Source organism: Cnephaeus nilssonii, assembly GCF_951640355.1.
Source record: "Cnephaeus nilssonii genome assembly, chromosome: 6".
Classification (NCBI taxonomy): Eukaryota; Metazoa; Chordata; class Mammalia; order Chiroptera; family Vespertilionidae; genus Cnephaeus; species Cnephaeus nilssonii.
In genome coordinates, this window is record NC_137077.1 from 90,858,097 (window position 1) to 90,882,351 (window position 24,255).

A 24,255-nucleotide genomic window follows, 5' to 3' on the forward strand; every position below is an offset into this window, starting at 1 on the left:
TTTTAAAGAGAAGTAGAGCTGGGCAGTAGTTAAAGATGATAAAGACAGATTTTGTTCAGTACTATCACAATATGGGAGAGAGACTTCGGTGTAGAACTGAGCTCAATTATCAATATGGCAAAGACTGGGGATTAATAGTCAAGAAACCGACTGAGTGGGTCAGTGCATGAAAAATTACTAAAAAGAGACATTAAGCGTATGGGGATTCTTGCTAAAAACATTTAACAGGATTTTTCCTAAAAACTGGGTTAGGCAGGCCAAGTACAGGGCCCAAAGATGAGGCCTAGTCTACAAGAGGGCTCAGAGGAGCCTGTCTAAGATATGGCCAAGGAGAGAGTCTTTGTCAATGCCCAGTGAATGCCAGGAGAAGACATGCTGAAGACCAAGTGGTAGTTCATTGGCCTTAGGGTAAGTTGTCTCACTTTTGGTGTGACTTTTAAGAGTCAAAAGAATTTGACTGGAATTTAAAACTCATTATGAGAAAGAATGTGCATCTGAGACCTATAACTCCCACTGATAGGGCAAAAAGCATTTTTATTGTTATTTCCTCACAACTTTATCTGAAGTAGGTGGTTTTTAGTCATAAGTGCAAAGTCAAGGAAGAGATGACCCAGTCGTTCAGAGGCAGAAGCAAGCAGGGCCTGCCCTCTCCCTCCCAAGGGTGACTTATTTTTCACCCAGCCACCTGAGCCCCCAGCCACTAGCAGCAGCTCTCAGGGTTTGGGAAGCTCTTACATGAGATGTGGCTGAGTTGGGATGAGCAGATGAACAAACAGCTTTCCTCTGAGCTCATCCAGAAATGCAGGGTATAAATCTAGGCACATTTGTTATCTTTCTGCCTCACTCCCGTATCCTCACCTCACTTCAGTGGCCCCAGAATCCTGCTTCCCCAGAACATCCCCTGCATGAACTAATCTGACCTGCTGTTTCTGACTGCCAGCTGGCCAGCCATGGAAACAGGAGAGACCTTGATAACAGGCAGAGGGATCAATCTGCAGCAGTTCCTATAAACATAACATGCGCAGAGGTTTGATGTCTGTGTAGAAACCCGGAGGCGCAGATCCTCAGCTGAGGCCTCTGCCCCCAGAACTCCTCAAAGTCTGTGCCAAAAAGTCCCACAGGAGCAAATGTAGGCGGAATGAGAAAACGCTGGCTTATGAGACAGAGAGGCTCTCTGTTCTGATTCTGGCTTTGAAACAACTAACTCTGTGACTGTAAACTCTGAGCTTCTCTTTCCCCATCTGTAAAATGGGAGTACTCAGACCTGGTCTATTTCATAGATTCTCATAAGGCTCGAATGAGATCATGCCTATGAGGTGCTTAGTAAACACTAAAGGGCCACACAAAACTGTAAGAAAAGCACCCCCACACCCTCATAATCTGTCTCCTCCTAGAGTCAGCTACATAAACACTCATGCAAAACACTGATGTCCACCTTCTGTGGGCCCATATTTGTGGGTTGTGCTCTTTTCTCTGTCTGGTTGACTGTCCATCTCTCTCCTGGTGCCGCAAAGGGGTTCTTGGGACACTTCTGCTTTTGGCCTGCTATTGGCACCCAGGGATCAGAGATGTTGGTCTCACTCCTGTGTGCTGTATCCACTGTAGTATCATGGTAGCGTCTTGATGGAGTTGTTGGAGGGAAAGCAGCAGCTCATTCAAAATCCATCTAAACACTTGGGTTCTAGTCTTAGCCTTGTCACTATACACTAAGTGAGCCTAGATAAGCCATTTGACCTGCCAGGGTCCCATTTTCCTCACCTGGAAATGACTACATGATCTTGAAAGCCCCTCCAGCCCTTGATTGTCTATGATTCTGATTATGGCTAACAGTGGTTTGGTTCCACATATTCAAAGTCTAACATCCATGCCCAAGCCATCTCCTTTACATGAAGTAGGCTCTGACCCCCAGTGAATAGCAGTGTGACAACTGAATTTTGATTTCTCCCCACCCTCACCCTGGGTGCAGCTCCTTGCCTCTTTGCTTGATTATGAATGCAAGCGGTTTCCTGTACCTCTCACTTTCATCATAGTTTGGCTTTTAGCCTTCCCAGATGTGTGTAAGCCAACCAGTTCTAGAGCTGTCATGGTGCAGGCCTCAGTAGTCACACAGCCCCCAGATCAATCCAGGAATATCTAGGCCTCGAATCTTATAAATTTGTTTGACACACACCAAGTCCCAGGCCCACCCTTTCTTGCCTCCCCCAGCTCTGGATCCTTCCAGCAACCCAATGATTAATGCTGTGCAGTTGTGGGTTGGGGCTACCCAACTAGATACCATGCTATTTCCCTTGGCTTAAAGGAAAAAGACTGAGCTGGAAAGGGAACTCGTGCAGGGAAAAGCTTAGTTCCACTGCCTTTCACAACCATTTCTCCACAGCAGCCTTGGGAGAAATCTGCCTCCAATGGAAACTGGGGACGACTCAGCCTGTACCAGTGGGAGGACAATGCTCCATTTCCACTTGATTTGTGGAAGACAGCAAATCCTAATGGGCTACCAGCTCATTTCCTCTCTCTCTGCCCAGCTGACCTTGGCCAACATTGTAATTTTCTCCCAACACCACCATTCACACTTCATACCCACCATATGAAGAGGGGTGAGGAGCAGCAGAAGGAAAGATGATTACCTCTAGTATTCCCCCCAAATCTTACAGGTTTATGAGGTCTTCAAGTGATGTTGACCTTGTTCCTCTCTTCTTTCCCTTCCACAGGGTATGGCAGCTGGAGAGAACTGGCCAAGGCTCTAGCCAGCAGGAACATTCCAGCTGTGGATCCAAATCTTCAGTTCTACCATCCCCAGAGGCGAGGCCTCCAGGTATGTGGCAGAGCCAGCCCATTTTCCCTGCCAGTGAATTAACATGGGACCTCGGCTGCCCCTGCCCTTATAGCCTAAGGGAAACCTGCTTTTCTGAGGTAAGAGAGGCAGAGGAGAAAGAGTCCCTGGGATGGCAGACTGACCTCAGAGGATTTCCTAGCTGGTTGGGTAGAGATGTGCGTCCTGTCCTCCTCAAAGCCTTCATCACATAGTTCAAGATGTCCATGTCTATGCTCCAGGTATGTAGCTGCCATCTCCAGCAGCAACAGAGGGCTTGAGGCGGGACCAGCATGTCCTGCCTTCTGCCAGCCTGAAGACTGGGCTGGTACTTTAGTTATAATTCCAGATCCTTACTTCTAAGAGTCAGAGGTGATGCGATAGACAGACACCCCTCCCCTGCGAATAGCTGGGGAACAGATTTGTAATGGAGCACTTTTCCCGTAGTATTTCTTGGACCAACAGTCCCTAGTGAGGAAAGAGCAGCATTGGGTTTGGGGTGAAGGGGAGGGAGGTTAGGGAAATTGCGATTCAATTTAGCCTAGAGCCCAGTGGTTGAGTCTAGAACAGATATGGATCCTGAAGACTAGACCAGAACCAAACTGAACCTGTGGACTTGCACAGTAGGGAACAGTTGGGATGTCCCCAAGGAGCTCCCACTTGTTAGGACAAATGAGGGAGAAATCTGGGCAGAGTCCTGGGGGATACAGAGGAAGGAAGGCAAGGACTTGCCCTCTGGAGAGCCTGATCTAATTAGAAAAAGTTTCTTTCCATTTGGGAAGACTGAAAAAAATGCAGGAAGTAAAAGAACCTCGGGAGATACATGGATGAAACTGTAAGGAGGTATATTCCTGAGGTATATAATGTGAATGATAAATGGAGTGTCCCTTAAATGGATAAGCTTCCTGAGGCCAGGGCTGTGTCTCCTGACCTCTACTTCCCCAGGGGCGCTTTCAAGGGGCCCTAAATCCTGTTCTCACCCTAATATTCCCACCAAGTTCATTCTTCACTCTTCTGCCAGGACCAAGACTTTGAGCGAGGTGGGAGCAGTAACAGCAGCTATCTGCAGTGGAATAAAGCTGTCCCCTGGCTCTCAGAGGTAAGGGCTGCCCCTGTTTTTTGAGAGGGTTATAGCTTTTACAGATCATTCCGGAGACCACAGAAAAATTTTTTCCAGTGGTTATTGTTAAGAATTTTTAGCTAATTTGGGGGAAAGATGAGGGGGGTGGTTCTAGGCTTATTCTATTTTCTTGCTTTAGAGAAGAACTAACATTTGCTATGAGCCTACCATGTGCTAGGCTTTGTGTATCATCTCGTTTCAGCTTTAATACCCTGAAAAATAGTATCACTATCCTCATTTTATAGGCAAGAAAAACAAGGCTCAGGGAAGCCACGATTTCCACGTCCCCGCCAATTCCCCATATTAAAGATAGGCTTTCCAAACTGTCTTTCTTGAACCATTAAGCCCCATAAAATATTCCAGGAAGAAAGGAGTTCATTGTTAAATAAGGTTTAAAAGCTATATATTGCATCCACTTCTTGGAAATACACATTAGCACATGAAAGTTTCTGAGAAGTTCTGCAATAATCTGTTTAACTTGGTTTGGCTCAGCATGTACCAAACTCACTTGCCTCCTGAATTGCTTTTTCCCACGGAACAGCTATTAATAATTTATGAAACCAGTTTTTTAAGGAACATACGCTATGAAAACAGTATTTTAAGGAATATATGTTGTTTCAGAAAATTTTTACAGGAAGTGGTTAAGCGTGTGAATAAAAAAAAAGTTGTCATTACCATCATGATACCTTTTATTTATAAAGGATTTGAGATTTTTTCATTTGGTCAAGAAACTGAAGCTCAGAGAGGTTAATTAACATGCTTAAGATTACCTTGAGTAAATACTTATGCCAAGACTCCATAGTACCATGGTGCTTTGGGGTGAATATTGTAAATTTGGGTTTTATATTTTACAACTTGTCCACATAGATTACTTTTCTGGGTTGGGTGGTACTGGCTAGCCCATTGTCTTTATCCATACTCATCACAAGTTAATCTCTTCAGCCTGGGTGATTTTATTTCCAATCTACCCATTTGCTGTGGGGCAGGAGTGAAGGAGGCAGTATCATGCTAAATGTGACATTAGGAGTAGGTTATTCATCCTGTGAAACTGCCTGTTTAAAGCCCTGAGAGAGGATGGATTACAACACTGGTACACTTACACTAGGTGACATCATCAGGTAATTATGCCCCACCCCAACTACAGATAGTATTTTGAAAAGAAGGTGCCTTAGAGACTGTTGGTCCAGTGATCCAGCCTTGTCTCCTTTGAGCACAGTTTGGATCGTTTTTTTTTAAATATATATATTTTTTATTTCAGAGAGGAAGGAAGAGGGAGAGATAGATAGAAACATAAATGATGAGAGAGGATCATTGAGCCCGCAACCCGGGCATGTATCCTGACTGGGAATCAAACCATGACCTCCTGGTTCATAGGTCGATGCTCAACCACTGAGCCACCTGGCCAGGCTGGATTTTTAAAAATATCTTATTCTTTTCAGATGTTTATTGGCTACTATATTTCTTCTCTTTGGATTGCATATTTGTATCTCTTGCCCATTTTTCATGGGGTGATTTTCTGTCCATAAATTAGCAATTTATGGGACAAGTAGTTTATATCACTAATCAATGCCAGTTTATTCATTTACAAGTCATAAATTACATAAAGTATTTATAAATTAGTTTACCAATTAGTGATATAAACTACTTGTCCCATGCTATAAATGTTTTGGCAGTTAATTTATAGTGACCAGAATATTTTTCTTTTCTTTTTGGATCATTTTTCTTCTTTTCTTAAAAACAATTTTATTTATAATGTCAGATATTTTGTTTGTAATCTATTCTTTTTCTTTATTTATTGTAGAGAGAGAGGAAGGGAGAGGGACAGGGAGATAAACACATTGATGAGAGAGAAACATCGATCAGCTATCTTCTGCACACCCCCTACCAGGGATTGAACCACAACCCAGGCATGATCGAACACGTGACTTCTTGGTTCATGGGTTGATGATCAACCATTGAGCCACATGGGCCAGGCTGGATAATTTTTCTTGATGAACTAATTATTTTGAAAAATTATAATTACTCACCAGCTGGTGTGGCTCAGTGGTTGAGGGTCAGCCTGTGAACCAGGAGGTCACTGGTCCGATTCTCGGTCAGGGCACATGCCAGAGTTGCGGGCTCAGATCCCCAGTGGGGGGTGTGCAAGAGGCAGCCAATCAGTGATTCTCTTTTACTGATGTTTCTATCTCTCTCTCCCTCTTCCTTCCTTTCTGAAATTAATACAGATATTTTTTTTAAAAAGAAAGATTATAACTACATAACAATCTGCATTTATTAATCATTAACGTTTCCACTTTTTTTTTGCCCATCAAGAATAGAGATATACAGGGTGTCCCCAAAAAATGTATACATGCTCACACAACTGATAGCTTCATTTTGAAAATGAAATGTATTTTAATAAACACTGCCTTTATAATTATTCAAAGTGTGTGTATACATTTTTTGGGACACCCTACATATAAAATGACAATAGTGAACAATAATAAATAGTGATTAATATAAAATTAACTTTTTAAAGAATAGTTGATCTTTTAGTAAGAGTATATGGCCTTTTGGTGGTAAATACCTGATTTCCTTTTGTTTTTTTTAATACTCACCCAAAGGTATGTTTTTATTGATTTTAGAGAGAGAGGAAGTTAGAGAGAGAGAGAGGGGGGGAGAGAGAGAGGGAGAGAGAGAGAGAAAGAAAGAAGTTAGAGAGAAATAGCGATTGATTGCCTCCTGTACACACCCTGACGGGGGATTGAATCCACAACCTAGGTATGTGCTCTGACCAGAAATCAAACCTACAATCTTTTGATGTACAGGACAATGCTCCAACCAGCTGAGCCACCTGGCCATGGCTGACTTTGTGTTTTGTTTTGTTTTTATAATATGGAAAGCTTACAAAATCCCCATTACAGTCTTCAGGGATCTTTGGGGAGTCACTGGTCCAATCTTCTTATTTTACTAACAAGGAAAATAAGGGCCTGAAAGGTTAAATTACTAACATATGAAGGCACATATGTTCCAATTCTCTTCCAGCCCATCAAAGGGACCTCTTTCTTCCCATCCCCTTACCTGTCTCCTGTCTTGACATATAGTTTCTGCAATGAGTGCTCAGGTTAATGATATGTCATTTATTGAACAAGTACTAGCTGCCAGAATCTGTTAGGTAATGAGAGGGGTTAACTCACTTACTCACTCACTCAAGGTGGCATAGCTAGTACATAGCCCTGCTCTGGTGGGAGCAAGGAAGAATATAAGAAGGCTGACAGTCTCTTTGACTGTCTCCCTGCCCCAGACATTGGCCACTCACTCTCTGAGGCCAGGAGTCACTCTTGAAAGCAGAACAGTCCTGGACATTCTACTTGGTGTGTCAGAGAGAGGCCATCAGAATGGATGGCCAGGGAGGCTGGCCTTCATGGGGTAACTGCCCTCAAAAATTTATTCCTGTCAACCCAAATCATAAATACTAATTAGGAAACCCACTAATTAAACCTCAATGCCAGTTTATTCATTTACCAGTCAATATATGGGTCCTTTGACTGAAACACTGTCTGCTATTCAAGATACTCCCTCTGGAAAACCAAGAGAGTTACAAGAAAGAAATTTGGTGAACACAAAATCAGATCAAAGCAAGTCCGAATTTTCGTGGGTCATGTCCTGTGGGCTTTGGTGAGGCAGCATCTCTTAGGAGAGGGTTGGGATGTAGATTCCTTCTCAGGCTCTCCTTTTTTGGGGTATGTGCTGGTGGTGGTTTATAGTTTTATTGAGATATAATTTATATACCATACTAGAGGCCTGGTGCACAAATTCGTGCATGGGTGGGGTCTGGCTGGCCTGCCCTGATCGGGGGAGATCCGGCCATGTGGCCAGGGGGAGGGGCCGTTGGCGGTTGGCGGGCCAGCCCCATCCCCTGGTCGAATTCCTGGTTGAACTCCCGGTTGAACTCCTGGTCGAGGGGACAATTTGTATATTAGCCTTTTATTATATAGGATAATTCACCCATTTAAAGACACTAATCTACTTTCTGTCTCTCTAGAGTTGCCTGTTCTGGACATTTCGTGTAAATGGAATCATATAATATGTGGCTATTTGTACCTGACTTCTTTCATTTCATGTTTTCAAGGCTCATCATGGTGTAGCATGTATCAGTAATTCCATTTCTTATTGCTGAATAATATTCTCTGTGTGGATGTACCACATTGTATGAATCCATTCCTTGATACATGGATATTTGGGTTGTTTCTGCTTTTTGGTTTTCATGACTAATGCTGCTGTGAATGTTTGCGTACAAGCTTTTGTGTGGATCAGACTTTTCTGTTCTCAGCACCCAGAAACACCATCATCGTACCAAGTGATACAAGTGGCATCTCCGTTTGTTTACGAATCATCTATTCAGACGGAGAATCTGACCTATTAGGATTTCACCAAAAGGGCCTTTGGTCCTTTCCTCAAAATCCAAAGCTACCTCTTACCTTCCTGGAGTTTGGAGCTCTTAATTTCAAGGCAGAGTTCCCTCAAAGGACAGGTGTAAACAGGGAACCAAGAGTAGCTTGAGTAGAAACTTGGAACAGGAGTCTGGTATATAGGAACCAGTGACCTCATTGTCCTGCTGTGTTGGGGTCATGTGGTCCAGCCTCTGTGCGTCTCCTGGGCGAGGCCTCATTGCCCCATGAGGTGAGCCAGCAGCCTGCCGTGCTGGTTATGCGAGCGTGAATCTGACTGAGCAGCAATGCGGCCAGTGGAAGGCCAGTGAGTGAGGCTCATCCTGTGATGGGCTTCCGACCTCTCCTGGAGGTAGAGCTGACGTTCCTGCCTTCCTGCCCTCTGCACCCCACACCTCTGCATACCACACCTTTTTATCTTTAACCGGTAGAAAGCAGTCACTCAGTGCTTATAGAATAAATGAGGAAACATGTGGTTCTGGGCTTAACTTCTCCAAAATAATTGAGATATGCAGGGAACACAGAGGAGGGAAAAGGCCTCGGGGAGAAGGATTTGAGAAGAGCCTTGAAGGATGAGCTGGAGTTTGCAGGTCAGGAGGAAAGGAAGGGGCCTTCCAACCAGGAAATAGTATTTGCAAGGCACAGAGAGGTAAAGGAGTTGGCTGTGGGTGGAGTGTGGATGTGTGACAGGGAGTGGCGTGAGGTGAGGCTGGGAAAGTAGGTCAGTCGTGCCAGGGTGAGGTTTGTTCTGAAGCCTTCTGGGAACATCCAGAGCAGCAATGCTGCAGGCAGGGGGAAGAATTATCGAGGGGAAGAGCTTCGATCAGTTGGAGGCTCTGCTGCAGGCCTGGCAAGCCTAGTGAGGCCTGGTCGAGGCAGCATCGTGGGGGTGGAAGACGGTGGGCTTTCCTGTGGAAGGACCCATCGGGCTGGCCTCACCCTTTTCCTCCCACACTCCAAGACACCCTCCCCACTTCCACAGGATAATTGCTGTGTGTCCTTAGGGAGTCATTTTACCTCTGTGGGCATCAATATTCTCACCTCTAAAATGAGAGGGTTCCAACAGATACTTTCTCCACTACTTGTAACTGGGAAGTTCCATATCCTTCATTGGCCGTGGATGTGCTCTGGCAATGGGAGTACCCACGGCCCTTCCCTGGGTCTCAGCCACGGCTACCATAAACCGTGGGAAGTGGGCAAATGGCAGTGCTGATGAGCTGGAGTCCCACCTCCCTGCCAGATACAAAGTCCGCAAAGCTTGGAGGGACACCAATCCTGGTGGGGTTGCAATGCTGAGCCTGGGGAAGAAGGTGGTGCCCGCTGGCCCCTCAGAGACTCCCCACCTACAGCCTGAGGGTGGGTGAAGCATGGTTTGAGGGCTAGCTTAATGCTGAGTGAAGCCTAGACCTCCAAGGAGAGGGAGGTCCTCTTTCTGCACTCACTCCCGCCCTGCCTGTGGTTTCCTGCAGCACCTCAGGCGAGGCCGTGAGAGGGCGGCGGGAGGCAGCGAGCCCTGCTCTTCCCTCCTTCCCTCCTTTCCCTGCCCAGACCCGCTGTGGCCTCCGGCCTCCTGGCTGAACACAGAGACTTCTCCAGCGGCCTGCCCTGCCTCCGCATCTTGTTGTGGGTCTGAGCACCCTGCCCTGAAAGTCCTAGGAAGGGGCAGTGAGGAGGCCATGGGCAGAAGACACAGAGTCTTGTAAATGGGACTTAAGGAATTTTCTCCAGAAGGAGCACAATGTACCCATTCTTTCCTTCCAAGAAGCCTGGACCTGCCCCTCCCCCCACCCACCTACCCTGCCCACATTCTTCTACCACCCATCCCAGCCCCCCACTCGTATTCCCTGGAGTGATGGCTGCTTCCCAAGATCCCACATTCCTAGCGCCGACCAGGCCAGCACACCCAGGAAGTGCCAAGCTGCCGAAGGGATGGGGAATGAAGGGATGGGGAATGACGGGCTCTCCTTGGTCATTTCTGGATCCGGCTGTGAGCTAGTGAGCTGGCGCCTGTGCCCACCCCACCGGCCACATTCCTGTTGAGGAGTTCTCCCCCACCCCCATGTTCTCTCCCTTCCCATCTCTCCCTCCAGATCTCTTGTTGGAGACCTTATGTCACTTCCTTCTATCTGGGCTTCCAGGCTGGGGGGCCCTTCCTGTTTTCCTAGGGGCAGCTTAGGTTTTGATCACTGATGGGCCACAGTGGGGAGGGCAGGGCAGGGTCTGTTTGTGTAGAGTAATTGAGGTCCCACCTCCCACAACCTGGAGATTAAGCTCTGGGGGAGGGGAGGAGAAAAGAGCTGAGGTGGGGTAATCTGAAACTCCTTGTCAGGATAAATTGGGACAGTGTCCCCATGCTTCCCCCCTCCCCCCAAGCTCCAGGCCTCCACCCACTCTGAGTACTTGCTGCTGCCTTAGTCCTTTCATTTGAAGGGGCCTCTGCTCCAGGCCTTCATGCCCTGTCCTGAGGAGGAGAGAGAGAACACGTCCTCTGCTCCCGTCTTCCCAGGAGCCTTCCCAGGACTGCCTGGGAGACCGGGCACCGGGTTCATTATTCAGGTGAGGCCTGGGCGGAGTGAGGCTCTGAGCTCCTGGGAGCGGTGGGAGGCCTGGTCTGCGGATGAGTCCCCAGAAACCTCCCGCAGCACTTTCCCAGCTGCTTCCCCACAAGGGGAGCCCCAAGCGAGGAGACCACTGGGTAGATAAGATTTCACCCGCAGACAGCTGTGGAGCTTTCCTCTTGCTGGGCATTAGGGGAAGGGGAGAGGAGGGAGCAAGTCTTCGGCTGAAACCCCAGCTTGGCACTTCCTTCCAGTTCCCTCTGTCATTTCTACCATTCTGTTGTGGCTGTTACTCCCCCGCGCCTGGGGAATGCAAACCAGCCCCCTTCCTGCGTGGAAAGAGCTGGGAGTGTATGTGTGAGTGTGTGTGTCTGTATGTGGGTATACATGTACATTTGCACACATGCATGACGAGAAAAACAGACCCAAGCCTCAGGGCCAGGCCATGAGGATGAAGTTCCGGAAAGAAGCCAAGGGTACTAAGGATGGGAATGGGACTAGAGTGGGCCATGACCTTCAACAGTGAGAGGAACACTCGTGCTGGGGCTGCAGTGGCCCGTGCCTCTTCAAGCCGTGGGCCGCAGGGGCAGGTTTGGGTGTGCTCACTCTCACCTGCTTCTCCGCCTGTACAGTTCCGGGGCCGCGCCAACCTGCATGTGTTTGAAGACTGGTGTGGCAGCTCCATCCAGCAGCTCAGGAGAAACCTCCACTTCCCTCTGTACCCCCATGTGAGTGCTGCGGGCCCCCCCTCTCCTTTCTATCTGCACAACATCTCCTCTTCCTCTGCCTACTTCTGTCTCTTATCGCCCCCCCCCCCCCCCCCCGCATCTTCTGTCTTCCTCATCTTTCTTTTTTTTTCTGGTTCGCTTTCTTTCCTTTATCTGGTGGGCCCTTCTTTCCTCTCTGCACAGTATCTGACTTGTTCCCGTCCTAGAGATTCCTTCGATGTCTCTGTCATCCTCGCCATCATTTCGGCTTTAGACTCTCATTTTGGCTCATGATCTAGTTTGCCCAGGGCCACCGCATACAGTTGTGCTGGTGGTGTATCCTGCAAGGTCACCTGGACAAAGCGGCCCAGTGGGAGTGGAAATCTTGCCCTATTCCATACCAAGCCATGCCCTGGCCCGTCCTGTCTCCCTCCCTCCTGGTCTTCCCACCAGGCCTGACTGGACCAGTCTCCTCTTCCCTCTTCCCTCTTCCGGGTAACAGTCTCCCTCCCCTTTCTTGGCATAGATCCGCACAACTCTGAGGAAGCTGGCCGTGTCTCCCAAATGGACCAACTATGGCCTCCGCATCTTTGGCTACCTGCACCCCTTCACCGACGGTGAGGCCAGCCCCAACGTCCCACCTTCTACTTCCTGCTCCGGAGTCCTTTAGGGAGTCCAGAGAACATAAGCCTGTGGCTGCGAAATAAGTCTGCCCTGGGACCCTGTTAGTACATCTTTGAGGAGAAACTGAGTCCAGGTGCGGTCTCATCCAGTCCACCCCCACCCGCAGGCTGTTTTCACTCCTTGACTCGCAGAGTCTGGAACTAGCTCACCTCTCTGTCTAGTCGTCCCACCTACACAGTGTCTCCCAGGATGGAGAAACCCACTCTACACCAAGCCCCCAAGAGAATTTAATTACTACACGTAACACAGGCCTTCAGCCCTGACACTGATGTTCTTGCTCTCACCTGGACTCTCCCCTACTGCCTAGGGCCAATCCAGTTTGCCATTGCTGCAGACGACAATGCGGAATTCTGGCTGAGCCAGGACGACCAGGTTTCAGGTCTTCAGCTACTGGCCAGTGTGGGCAAGGTAGGGTCAGCCCAGCCCATCTCCCTTGGGTCCAGGTGCCAGGCATTGAAGGGGCCCCAGCCTCCATCAGTAGACTCTCATTACCACTAGTGTGATTGCCAGGGAAAAAGGTGGGAACAAGAAGCATCCTCTCACCCCATCCCATTTTACCCCATGATAAACGGGGGTGTGGGGAGGAGGGAGTCAGTCTGAGGCTGGGAAAAGACCCCAGGAAGATTAATCTTTGGGCTGGGCCTGGGCCACATACATCTTTTGGTTCAAGACTCCTTAGCTCAGTGCTAAGGACTCACCCCAGGGGATGGAGTGCTGCGGCCCTCTGGGAAGGGTGGAGGTGCTTCTTGCAAGGGTCACTTGGTTACTCCCTTAACTCCCTTCTGTTTTCTCTCCCATCATCACTCATCACTTCCTGTTCACTCTGTTCACTCTCTCTCTCTCTCTCAACTTTTCTCCTCCTCGTTCCTTCCTTTTTCTTCACTCACCACCTCTCATCCTTCATATTTTCTCCTTTCCTCCTTCTTTTACTCTCTCTCCTCACACTTGTAGACTGGAAAGGAGTGGACTGCCCCTGGAGAGTTTGGGAAATTTCGGAGTCAAATTTCCAAGCCAGTGAGGTGAGTGTGGAGTGTCAGGACATGCACAAGAGTGCCAGAGAAACCCCAGCCTCCCCCAAGTGCTGAGGCCAAATCCAAGTCATAGAGCCCAGCCATCCTTCAGCCTGCCCCCTCCACTCTCCAGCCGTCTTTATTCACAGGGCTCAGTGTTCTAGGCACCCATGCATTTTGGTAAATGAAGTCTTTGATTTAGAAACCATCTGGCTCATCATCCCTCATTTTACAGATGAACAAACTGAGGCCCAGAGGGGGCTATGACTTAATGAAGGTCTCCCAGCTATTTGGTGACACTCAGGACTGGAAAACAAAAATAGGTCTCCCTTCTCCCGTCCTTGCCTTTCACCTGTTCTCTGTACCCGAAGATGTCCACAGCTATGCAGCCCGAGCACCAGCGGCTCCTTGCTAGACTGGGGGGAAACAGGCCCTTTCCCGCTGGAGTCCCTTTAACATGCTGGGAGGGGGACTTAGCCCAATGTCAGAGCACCACCTGGTGGCTGGGACACACACAAGCAAGAACATGCATTGGCTTGATGGTAATAATGACAGTCCAGCTTGCAAAGAGCACTGCTCTGTGCCAGCCTCTGTGGTGCAATTCAGCATAACAGCTAACGACCTGGGCTCTGAAACAAGGCTGCCGGTCCAAATCCCACTCCACCGCATTACCTCGGGGCTTTGGAAAACTGCCCAAGATTTCTGTGCCCCATCTACGAGAGGGATTAAGCGACTTAATATATACAAAGCCCTTAGAACAGTGCCTAGCCCACAGTAACAACTCTATAAGGGTTAATTATTATATATTTTTTATTCTCCCTATTGTCCTGTGAAGTAAGTACTATTATCATTGCCATCTTCCGGAAGAGAAAACTAAGGTTACACTGTTCGGAAGTGGTGGAGTGGGGACTCTAACCCAGGTGGTTAAATGACGAGGGAGTTTGTGGGTGGGCGCAGTGGAAGAGTGGGGCAGAGGGATGACCACAGGGGCTGGAGACAGCCTTCCCTTGCTCTGCTCTCTCCTCCGGCAGCCTGGCAGCCTCCCGCAGGTACTACTTTGAGGTGCTACACAAGCAGAATGACGAGGGCACCGACCACGTGGAAGTCGCAGTGAGTGTTCCTGCCTCTCCTAGCTCAGCTCTTAGCCACTCCTCCTCCCTCGTCCCTTGGACCCTTTCCGAAATCTAGCATCCGCCAACCTCCCACATCCATCTTCTCTCCTCTTCTAGTGGCGACGGAATGACCCTGGAGCCAAGTTCACCATCATTGACTCCCCTTCCCTGTCCCTCTTCACAAGTGAGTAGGCTCTGCCCCTAGCCTGAGATGGAGGCCAGGGGTGCCCCACGGGAGGCTCAGCCCACCTGGGGAACTGAGTCGGGCGGGGGCGGGGGGTGTGGAGGCTAAAGCTCAAGGTGTGAAGGGATAGGAACAGAACCTAAGCTCAGAGGTCCTTAACCTACCCAGAGGTCAGGGACCCTTTTGAGAACCTGATGGAAGCTCTGAGCCTTCGTGCACCCACAAACAATATTTTGTGTATAATTTCAAGGGGATCCAGAGACCACGAGGCTCACTCCACATGAAAAACCTGAGTGAAGCTAATCGCCTATGTCACAGATGAGGCAACCATGGTTCTTTCCAAGCCATGGCAGAGCAGAGGAAACTGTTCTCACTGCTTTAAAATTCTCAGTAAATGAACTCTTCCATCGTACTCTTCATTGCTTATGATTTTCTTAGCAAGACTCTCATCTGGAGTCCCACTGGGAAATTGCCACCTGGCAGGTGGGGCTGTGTGGGCCCTGGGTGTAGGAAGAGCAGACAGGGCTCGAACCCTAAAGGAGGAAGGAAGGCAGGTGCCGGGAGGGGACTAGGAGGAGGGGGAGGCGTGCGTGTGAGAAGGGGGCAGGATGGAGAGAAAAGGGAAGGTCTGGGTTCCCTGGAGAGGGTGGCACTGTGAAATGGTGAGTGGAAGGAGATTGCCGGTGACCAAAGCAAGAGGCCACAAAGTCAAAGCAGAGGGACAGGTTGTGAGTTGCTGGGTTGCTGCGAGAGGAAGAGGAGAGAATTGGAATCCATAGATTCTATGTGAATCAAGAAGAAAGAGACCCTAGCAAAGTTTAGGTAAGAAACTAGTAAGATGGACCAGATGTAATTAGCCTTGGGTGTAGGAGAGCTCTAGTTGGGGCTGAAGACAAATGAACCCAAGGGGCAGAGCATAGAGACAGGCAACCAGCCCTCAGATGAGGAGCAGGGCTGCTGGGAACGCTAGGGGGCACCCTGCTCATGGTAGGCATTGCTGATCTGTTGGAGCGGCAGTATAGCCTGCAGGCTGAGACTAGACTGCCTGGGTTCAAACTGCCCCTTCTCAGTTGTGTGATCTTAGGCAAATGACTTAAGAGTCTCTTTGCCACAGTTCCTTTTCTGTAAAATAGGAATAATAATAATAATACATGTCATGTGGTATTATGAAGATTAAATGGGTTATTTGGTTTGTTTTTTAATATATTTTTATTGATTTCAGAGGAAGGGAGAGGGAGAGGGAGAGAGAGAGAGAAACATCAATGATGAGAGAGAATCATTGATCAGCTGCCTCCTGCATGCCCCACACTGGGGATCAAGCCGCAACCCAGGCATGTGCCCCAACCCGGAATCAAACTGTGACCTCCTGGTTCATAGGTTGACGCTCAACCACTGAGCCACGCAGGCCGGGCTAAATGGGTTATTTGTAAGATGCTTAGAACATGCCTGGCTTATTATTTAGAAAGTACTGCATATGTGTTTGTTCAATAAATTAAACATACTTATAAAATGACAAATTCCTAGCAGATAGCAGTAAAACATTTTGAGGAAGATGTGTTCTTTTCTAATTCACACACAAATTGAGGTGTGTGCTAGTCATGGGGCCAGTGGAGGGAGTCAAAGGGAGATAAAGAGCTGAAACCACACGTTATGGGGGGCAGGGCTAGAGGGAAGAGGGTCGAGCACATCCTGTACTGCCTCTGGGGTGTACAGGAGCCTTGACTGAGCCTCTTCCCGGCCCCTCAAAGAGACAGGGCCTGGGTTCCGGGCTGGGTTTGCTCCAGGGCTCACAGCTGCCCTCTTTTCTTTCCTCCCTGGCCCAGATGAGACGTTCCTAAGGATGGATGAGGTGGGCCACATCCCACAGACAGCAGCCAGCCATGCAGGCTCCCCAGACTCTCTTCCCACCGATGAGCAGCCCCCCGCTGACATGCTTCGGCCTGACCCCCGGGACACCCTCTATCGAGGTGAGGCCTCGGCTACATACTTGTCACCCAGTCTGGGGACGGTATATGGCCAGGTCCATGGTGTGGGTGGAGACTCAGGAGACCTGTCAGTTCTACCAGTGTCCCCAAACCCAGAAGACTGTAGTGTAAAATATAACATGCACACAGAAAAGTACAAAAACATACATGTACAGCTTTACATGACACAAATCATTATAGAGCAAAACATTTGTGTAACTACTGCCCAGGACGAGAAAGAGAACTCGAACCCAGAAGTTCCCTGGGTGTCCCTCTGCCATCACAAACCCCATGGTTTCTTACTGGATTCCGGCTCTTGTTACCCAGTGAGAGAAATATGTTCCCACTAAGGTGTCAGAGTCTTAAACTCTTGGGAGGGTGTACATTTTATTTTTTATTTATTTTTTATTTTTAAATGTATTTTATTGATTTTTTACAGAGAGGAAGAGAGAGGGATAGAGAGTTAGAAACATCGATGAGAGAGAAACATCGATCAGCTGTCTCCTGCACATCCCCTACTGGGGATGTGCCCCCAACCAAGGTACATGCCCTTGACCGGAATCGAACCTGGGACCCTTGAGTCCGCAGGCCGACGCTCTATCCACTGAGCCAAACCGGTTTCAGCGGGAGGGTGTACATTTTAAAAGATGACGAAGTCATGTCCTGCACCCCCCTGCTTCTCAGAGGAAGTTTGGTTATTGCACCGCACTTGGGAGTCTCTAAACCTTTATTGAGGCCAGCCCTGAACAGCGATCCCAACGCGATACTGTGCCTCGAACTAGGGAGTCTGAGTCCTCTGCCGCCAAGGTGCTACGTGAATGCCCCTGCCCCAGAGGAGTGGTGCCAGCCCTGGTCTGGCAACCTCAGCCAATGGCCATGGACTCTGACCACAGCTGCCTCCAGTGAATACAAAGGTGCTGCTCAGGGCAGAGGACTTCAGCCCTCAGCCAGGAGCCTTTGTGGCTCTACGCCAGCCCCTGTTTCAGGCTCCCACTCCCCATCCTCATCTCTGTCCCTTACTGTCCTCAGTGCCTCTGATCTCCAAGTCTCATCTCCGCCACGTCCTGCCTGATTGTCCCTACAAACCCAGCTACCTGGTGGATGGGCTCCCCCTGCAGCGCTACCAGGGCCTCCGGTTTGTAAGTCTGGGGCCGGGACAGTGCGGGGCAGGAGTGAGAGAGGGCTTGCTGCCTATGGCTGAGATGGGGGGTTGCTGAAGCTGACTTCCGTCTCCTTCCCACGTCGCATACCAGCAGACAGGATGGCCTCCCAGGTCCCTGGGCTGGGAGAACTAGCATTCCAAGTTGCTTCTGGCCCAGGTGGACTGCCCTGCAAAGCCTGGGAGTGGAGTTCTGCCTTTGGGAACCCCATACACCAGTTCTGCCACAGTGATGATGTGAGGTGGACTGGCATGAGGCTTCTTACACTCTCTTCTCCATGGGCTACACAACCCTGTCCTGCCTGGGTCAGTCCTACCAGCCAGTCGGCCAGCAGTACCTGTTACACTCATAGATAAGGCACTGGAGAAATGAGCTATGGAGGGGAACGAGAGAGAATTTCCAGGCTGTGTGGAAACTGGAGAGGCAGAAGAACAGAGAGAGTGCTGGAGGCAGCAGAGAATGACCAGGATTCAGAGGATGGCGGGGCTGGCACTGATTGCCTTGAGCTGTTTAAGGGGGGCAAGAAACAGTGAAGTAAATAACAAAAGGGGTTGTTCCAGGGTGGTGGGAGGTTGCAGGTAAAGGTGTAGAGGTTGCAGGAGAGGATAAGATGGCAGGAGGAGGAGGGAGGGTCTGCAGCTGAAAGAATGAGCTGGGTCGGGAGATGAGGGACGTGTGCACTGGAGAACTAGCTAGTAGGGCTTACGTGAGGTCTAGAGAGGAGGCATAGAGTGGAGTGGGCCCTGGCCAGTGCGGCTCAGTTGGTTGGAGTGTTGTCCCATACATCAAAGGGTTGCATATTTGATCCGTGGTCGGGCATGTACTGAAGACAACCAGTTGATGTTTTCTCTCACATTGATCTCTCTAAAATCAATAAGCATATCCTCAGGTGAGGATTTAAAAAGAGAGAGAGTGGAGTGGAATCCTGGTCTGCATTAGCAGATGTTGCATTCAGAGCTCAGAGCAGCCCTTCTCTCCCCACCAGGGCAGGTTCCTAGGAGAGGAGGCGGGGGGGAGGGCAGGCTCAACTCTGGTTGGCTGATTTCTTACCAAGATCCCACCTTCTTTCTTCTGCTGCTTCTTTGTCTACCTCCAGGTTCATCTGTCCTTTGTTTACCCCAATGATTATACCCGCCTGAGCCACATGGAAACCTATAACAAATGCTTCTACCAAGAAAGCACATTCTACCAGGACAGGTGAGCAACCCTGAACGAGGCAAGAAGATGGCGCTCTGCAGGAGCCAGGGGAGCTGCCTGGACCAGAGGGACTCAATTGCCCTTCCAGCCCAAGGAGCCTTGGCCCTTCCTAGGCACTTCCCATGCTCACAGACCCCGCCCACACATGCTCACCCAGCCTCCCTCCTCTGCTCTGGTCCGGGACATGACTTCAGTCTGCCGCTGGGACTTCCAGCAGAGCCTCATGCTCTGCCTGCAGGGCACCGGTGCAGCCTGCTTTTCCCTTCCTCCCACAGGTTCAGCTTCCAGGAGTACATCAAGATGGACCAGCCTGAGAAGCAGGGGCCAGAGCAGCCAGGTACAGAGTGAGAGCTGGGGCTTCCAGGTCAGGCTGGGCGGGGTGACCATGGTCTGTTTCTAAGAGAAGTTCAGACTATGCTAGCCCTGCACCTGAGGAACTTAAAATTCAAACCAGTCCAGCCAACCTGGCTCAGTGGTTGAGCATTGACTTATGAACCAGGAGTTCACGGTTCAATTCCCAGTCAGGGCACATGCCCGGCTTGTGGGCTTCATCCCCAGTGGGGGCGTGTGGGAGGTAGCTGATCAATGATTCTCTTTCATCATTGATGTTTCTATTTCTCCCCCTTTCCCTTCCTCTCTGAAATCAATAAAAAAAAAATTTTTTTTTAAATCCAAACCACATGGCCACTCCTCCCACGCCCAAGGGCATAGAGCAGTACTCCCAGCTTTTCTATCTCAAGGCACATGTTCTACAAGAACATGACTGTTGGTGCCAGCAGGCTGGGTCAGCTGGAGGTTCCGAGCCCTGGAGATGACTTGGGTTGCCCCAGGGTGTGCTGTCCCTAGCGCGTCATTGAAGAAGTTCTGCAGAGAAGCAGTGTCTTCCTGCGGCCTTTCTTCTTGAGGCACTAGGGCCTGGCTAGGATCCTAGTTTGTTTGTTGGGATCCTCCATGTGCCAGGCACCTGCTAGGCACTTTGTGTACTTTATATCACTCTGTCTTCACAAAAACCCTGTGGAAGATGGATCATTAGTCCCTTTATGCAAATGGAGAAACTGGGGTTACTGATGGTGAGTGACTTGCCCCAGGTCGCACAGTAAGAGGCAGAGCCAGATGCCATCCCTGTCTGAAACCTCTTGCAGTATCACACACATAATCACCAGGTATTTGTATGTCTTGGGAAAAGCTTGCAAACTCTGACGTGAGGAATGGTTGTTATTAATGACAGGTTTTGAGGAAGGCCTTCTAGAAGAGTCCCAGTATGGAGAGGCAGCGGAGGAGACCCCTGCTTCCACTGAGCCAGAGGGAAAACAAGTGCCTACCTCTACCCCTGGGCAGGATGTCACGGACTACCACCTCCGAAGCCTGCGGAAACTCCTGGCCCGGCCCCGGGAGGGGCTGCCTGCCCCCTTTTCCAAGCAGAACTCTGTAACTCCCTTCCCAGTGAAGACCAGCGATATCCCAGGCCAGCAAGCAGAGAAGAGGGAGAGAAAACCCAGACCTGAGCCCAGCCAAAATCCACCTCATTCTGACACGTGGCCTGGGCACCTGGTGGGGAACCTACCTCAAGTCAAAAGGCCCAGGCCCACTGGTGACAGCCCTAGGAAGACTCTAGGGCAGTCCCAGTGGCTTAATCAAGTCGAGTCATACATTGCAGAGCAGAGGAGGGGTGACAGGATGGAGCCTCTGGCCCCGAGGAGGGGTTGGCCTGGGGAGGAGAAGGTGGTGGCAGCTGCAGGCCAGGACGGGCAAGTGGAGGGAGAGGAGGAGGGTGAAGAAGAGGAAGAGGAAGAGGATGTGAGTGAGGTGTTTGAATACGTGCCCATGTTTGACCCGGTGGTAAACTGGGACCAGACCTTCAGTGCACAGAACCTTGACTTCCAAGCCCTGCGGACTGACTGGATTGATCTGAGCTGTAACACGTCTGGCAACCTGCTGCTTCCAGAGCAGGAGGCTCTGGAGATCACACGGGTCTTCATAAAGAAGCTCAACCAGAGGAGCCGGGGGTAAGGTAAAGGGCTCTCCTGGGGCCGGGGCTGAGGCATGCTGGCCCAGGGGGCAGGGACCCGGGGGCTGTAGTGGGTTCCCTTGTTGCAGACTCCTGGGAAGGACAAGTGCCTGGAGCCACCGCCCCTGGAGGTGACCTGGATCAGTCAGGTCTTCGTCCCACCATCAAGCAAGGTTCTGAAATGCCTTGGTTCCCAGTATAAAAGCACTGGGAAGACCTGGCAAATGTGGTCCCCTCTCTCAGGGAAGGAGCCAGTAAAAAGACAGATCAGGCAAAACGGAGGCTAAAAGAGACTAATAGGAACCAACCCCAGATGTGGGCTAGAAGGGCTAGGGCAGAAGACATGGCTCAGTGCTTTGTTGTTTCACTCGTTGAACCAATCAACATTTTTTTCAATTAAGGTAAAATTCCCACACCATTTAAGAGTATACGATTCAGTGGGTTTTAAGTATATTCATATATTGTGTGACCATCACCATTTTCTGATTCCAGAACATTTCTATCACTTTAAAAAAAAAATGTTTTTATTGATTTTAAAGAGAGAGGAAGGGAGAGGGATAGAGAGATAGAAACATTGATGAAAGAGAAACATCCATCGGCTGCCTCCTGCACACCCCCTACTGGGGGGTGAGCCTGCAATCCCGGCATGTGCCCTGATTGGGAATTGAACTGGTAACCTCTTGGGCCGATGCTTACCCACTGAGCCACACCAGCTGGGCCATTTCTATCACTTTTTAAAGGAACCCTGTTGCTAATAGTGGTTAATTCCCATTCCTCCCTCCTCCCAGTCTCTACTTTATATCACTATAGATTTACCTATTCTAGACATTTTACATAAATGCAGTTATATAATATGTGGCCTTTTGTGTCTGTCTTCTTACACTTAGCAAAATGCTTTCGAGGCTCATCCATGTACAAAGTATTGCCTATTTCCGTCCTTTATATTGTTGTATAATATTCCTTTGTATGAATATACCAAATAATGTGTATCCATTCATCACTTAATTGACATTTAGGTTGTTTCCACTTTTGGGCTATTATGAATACCAGCCTACTCAGAACATTCGTGTACTAAGTTTTTGTGTGATCATGTTTTCAGTTCTCTTGGGTATACACCTGGGAGTAGAATTGCTGGGTCATATGGTAACTCTATGTTTAATATTTTTGGGACCTGCCAATCTCTTTTCCAAATCAGCTGCACCATTTTACATTCCCAGCAGCAGTGTATGAAGGTTCCCATTTCTCTACATACATCCTTGCCAACACTTGTTATTTTCTTTTTTTAAATAATCATCCTAATGGGTGTGAAATGGTATCACATTGTGGTTTTGATTTACATTTCCCTAGTGACTAATGATGTTGAGCCAACCAGTGACCATTTGCCTAATGATGTATTATGTACTGTTGTTTGAACAGAGTATTTTATTAATTAGAGTCAACTTCTGAAGGAAACTCATTCACCTTATATACAATCTCAGAGCTATAAAAGAGTTTGGAGATCATCACAACTCAATAGGTGCATTTTTAAAGATGGAGGCACAAAACACACACAAAACAACCAAAAACAAATAAAAAATAAAAGTGGAGGCAGGGAATACTAGAGAGGTTAAAAGCATCTTGCATAAGCAACTTAGCCAATGGCAAAGCGAGGACAAATACCAGAGTTTCTTGACAATTGGCCTTGCAGGCTTCTACCACAGCACGCTGCCCCACAGTGGGGGAAAGAATTACTCAAGCCCCCCACCCTTTTTGCCATAGGAGATACCAGCTGCGGCGCATTGTGAATGTGGAGAAGCGGCAAGACCAGCTACGTGGGGGTCGCTACCTCCTGGAGCTTGAGCTGCTGGAGCAAGGCCAGCGCCTGGTGCGGCTCTCTGAGTACGTGTCTGCGCGAGGCTGGCAGGGCATCGATCCAGCTGGTGGGGAAGAGGCCGAGGCCCGGAACCTGCAGGGCCTGGTGTGGGGCCCACACAACCGCCAGAGACGTGTCTTGAATGTCCGGGCCCCAGAGCCCAAGCTGTGCTGGCCCCAGGGCTTCTCCTGGAATCACCGAGCAGTGGTCCACTTCATCGTGCCTGGTGAGCCTCCAGCCGAGCCTGGGCACTGTCAGCGGAGCAGGGACACCAGTAGTAATCATGAGCACCAGGTCTCTGCTCACTGACTCCATCCCACGGGAGCTTGTGAAAATGGCCACTTTACGGTCGCGGAACTGAGGCTCACTAGAGAAAAGTTACTAGTCTAAGTGTACATGTCTAGAAAGCTCGAGCTGAGAGCACATACTGACTTGAGGCCATCACTCTTTCTATGGTACCGGTTTCAAGGTTGGGTGTGATGATCAACTGGGCTTTACAGCTGACCTGGGGAGAGAGGAAAGAGAGGGCACCTAATAGAATGGGTTAGCTGGTCATGAGAAAGGGGACTGTATGACAGATAGGAGTATAACAGTGGGGTAGGGCAGGAAATAAGGATGATAAGTAAGACAGACAGATTACAGGTTTTAAGTGTTAGAGCATGAGGGATTACTATGAGAGACTGATGGCAAGTCCCTGCCGAAGGCCTTCCTAGAGGCCCTGCCGGGGAGGCTGTGCCGGGTGGAGAGGCCCCTCCATAGTGAGCTCGCCTCTGTGTCTGTACGGCATTGCTCCTGGATCCCCATAGCTGCATCGCCCTGAGCAGAGGTCTGATGAGACTCTGTCATGCAGGGCCCAGGAGGGGCATGCCTTCTTTGTGTTACCTCTGCTTCTTTCTCTCTGCCTGCCCCGCTTGGGTAGTGAAGAACCAGGCGCGCTGGGTGCAGCAGTTCATCAGAGACATGGAAAAGCTGTTCCAGGTCACCGGCGACTCACACTTCAACATCATCATCACTGACTATAGCAGTGAGGACATGGATGTCGAGATGGCCCTGAAAAGGTCCAAGCTGCGGAGGTGAGGAGGTTTCCTGGCTGGAGTGCAGCCTGAACCCTCTTCCTAAAGTCAGCACTGCTGGGCCCGGGGCAGAGCCACAGGTCTCATCCAGCTTTGCTGACCCCAGTCTCTGCCATAATCCCATTCCAGGAGCACATCGTCTCTCCTCTGTGCCTGCGAGCTTCCTTCAGGGGACTGCCACGGCCTAGTCCTGATGCTCAGCCCCTCTCTTCTCTCTTCCCCTGCAGCTACCAGTACATGAAACTAAGTGGAAACTTCGAGCGCTCAGCTGGACTTCAGGCTGGCATAGACCTGGTGAAGGTAAATGGACTGGGAGGGGTTTGGGAAATGAGATTAAGGGTTGGTTAAGAGGTAGAGAGACATTTGGGATGTGTAAGGTGGTCAGTT

The 24,255-nt window shown here is 49.5% G+C and overlaps 1 protein-coding gene across 1 annotated transcript in view; it reads left to right on the forward strand.

Annotated features, from left to right (window-relative positions):
* Positions 1-24,255, forward strand: part of B4GALNT3 (beta-1,4-N-acetyl-galactosaminyltransferase 3) — a gene marked incomplete at both ends in the record, with an annotated part of 86,460 nt that overhangs the window by 59,109 nt on the left and 3,096 nt on the right. Inside the window, 16 exons of the mRNA XM_079775970.1 lie at positions 2,709-2,812; positions 3,831-3,908; positions 11,550-11,645; positions 12,151-12,241; positions 12,616-12,716; positions 13,260-13,327; positions 14,350-14,428; positions 14,548-14,614; positions 16,438-16,581; positions 17,608-17,717; positions 18,835-18,935; positions 19,211-19,272; positions 20,164-20,941; positions 22,702-23,021; positions 23,715-23,868; positions 24,096-24,168. Coding sequence (XP_079632096.1) covers positions 2,709-2,812; positions 3,831-3,908; positions 11,550-11,645; positions 12,151-12,241; positions 12,616-12,716; positions 13,260-13,327; positions 14,350-14,428; positions 14,548-14,614; positions 16,438-16,581; positions 17,608-17,717; positions 18,835-18,935; positions 19,211-19,272; positions 20,164-20,941; positions 22,702-23,021; positions 23,715-23,868; positions 24,096-24,168 — 2,426 coding nt within the window. The remainder of the gene's footprint in view (positions 1-2,708; positions 2,813-3,830; positions 3,909-11,549; positions 11,646-12,150; positions 12,242-12,615; positions 12,717-13,259; positions 13,328-14,349; positions 14,429-14,547; positions 14,615-16,437; positions 16,582-17,607; positions 17,718-18,834; positions 18,936-19,210; positions 19,273-20,163; positions 20,942-22,701; positions 23,022-23,714; positions 23,869-24,095; positions 24,169-24,255) is intronic.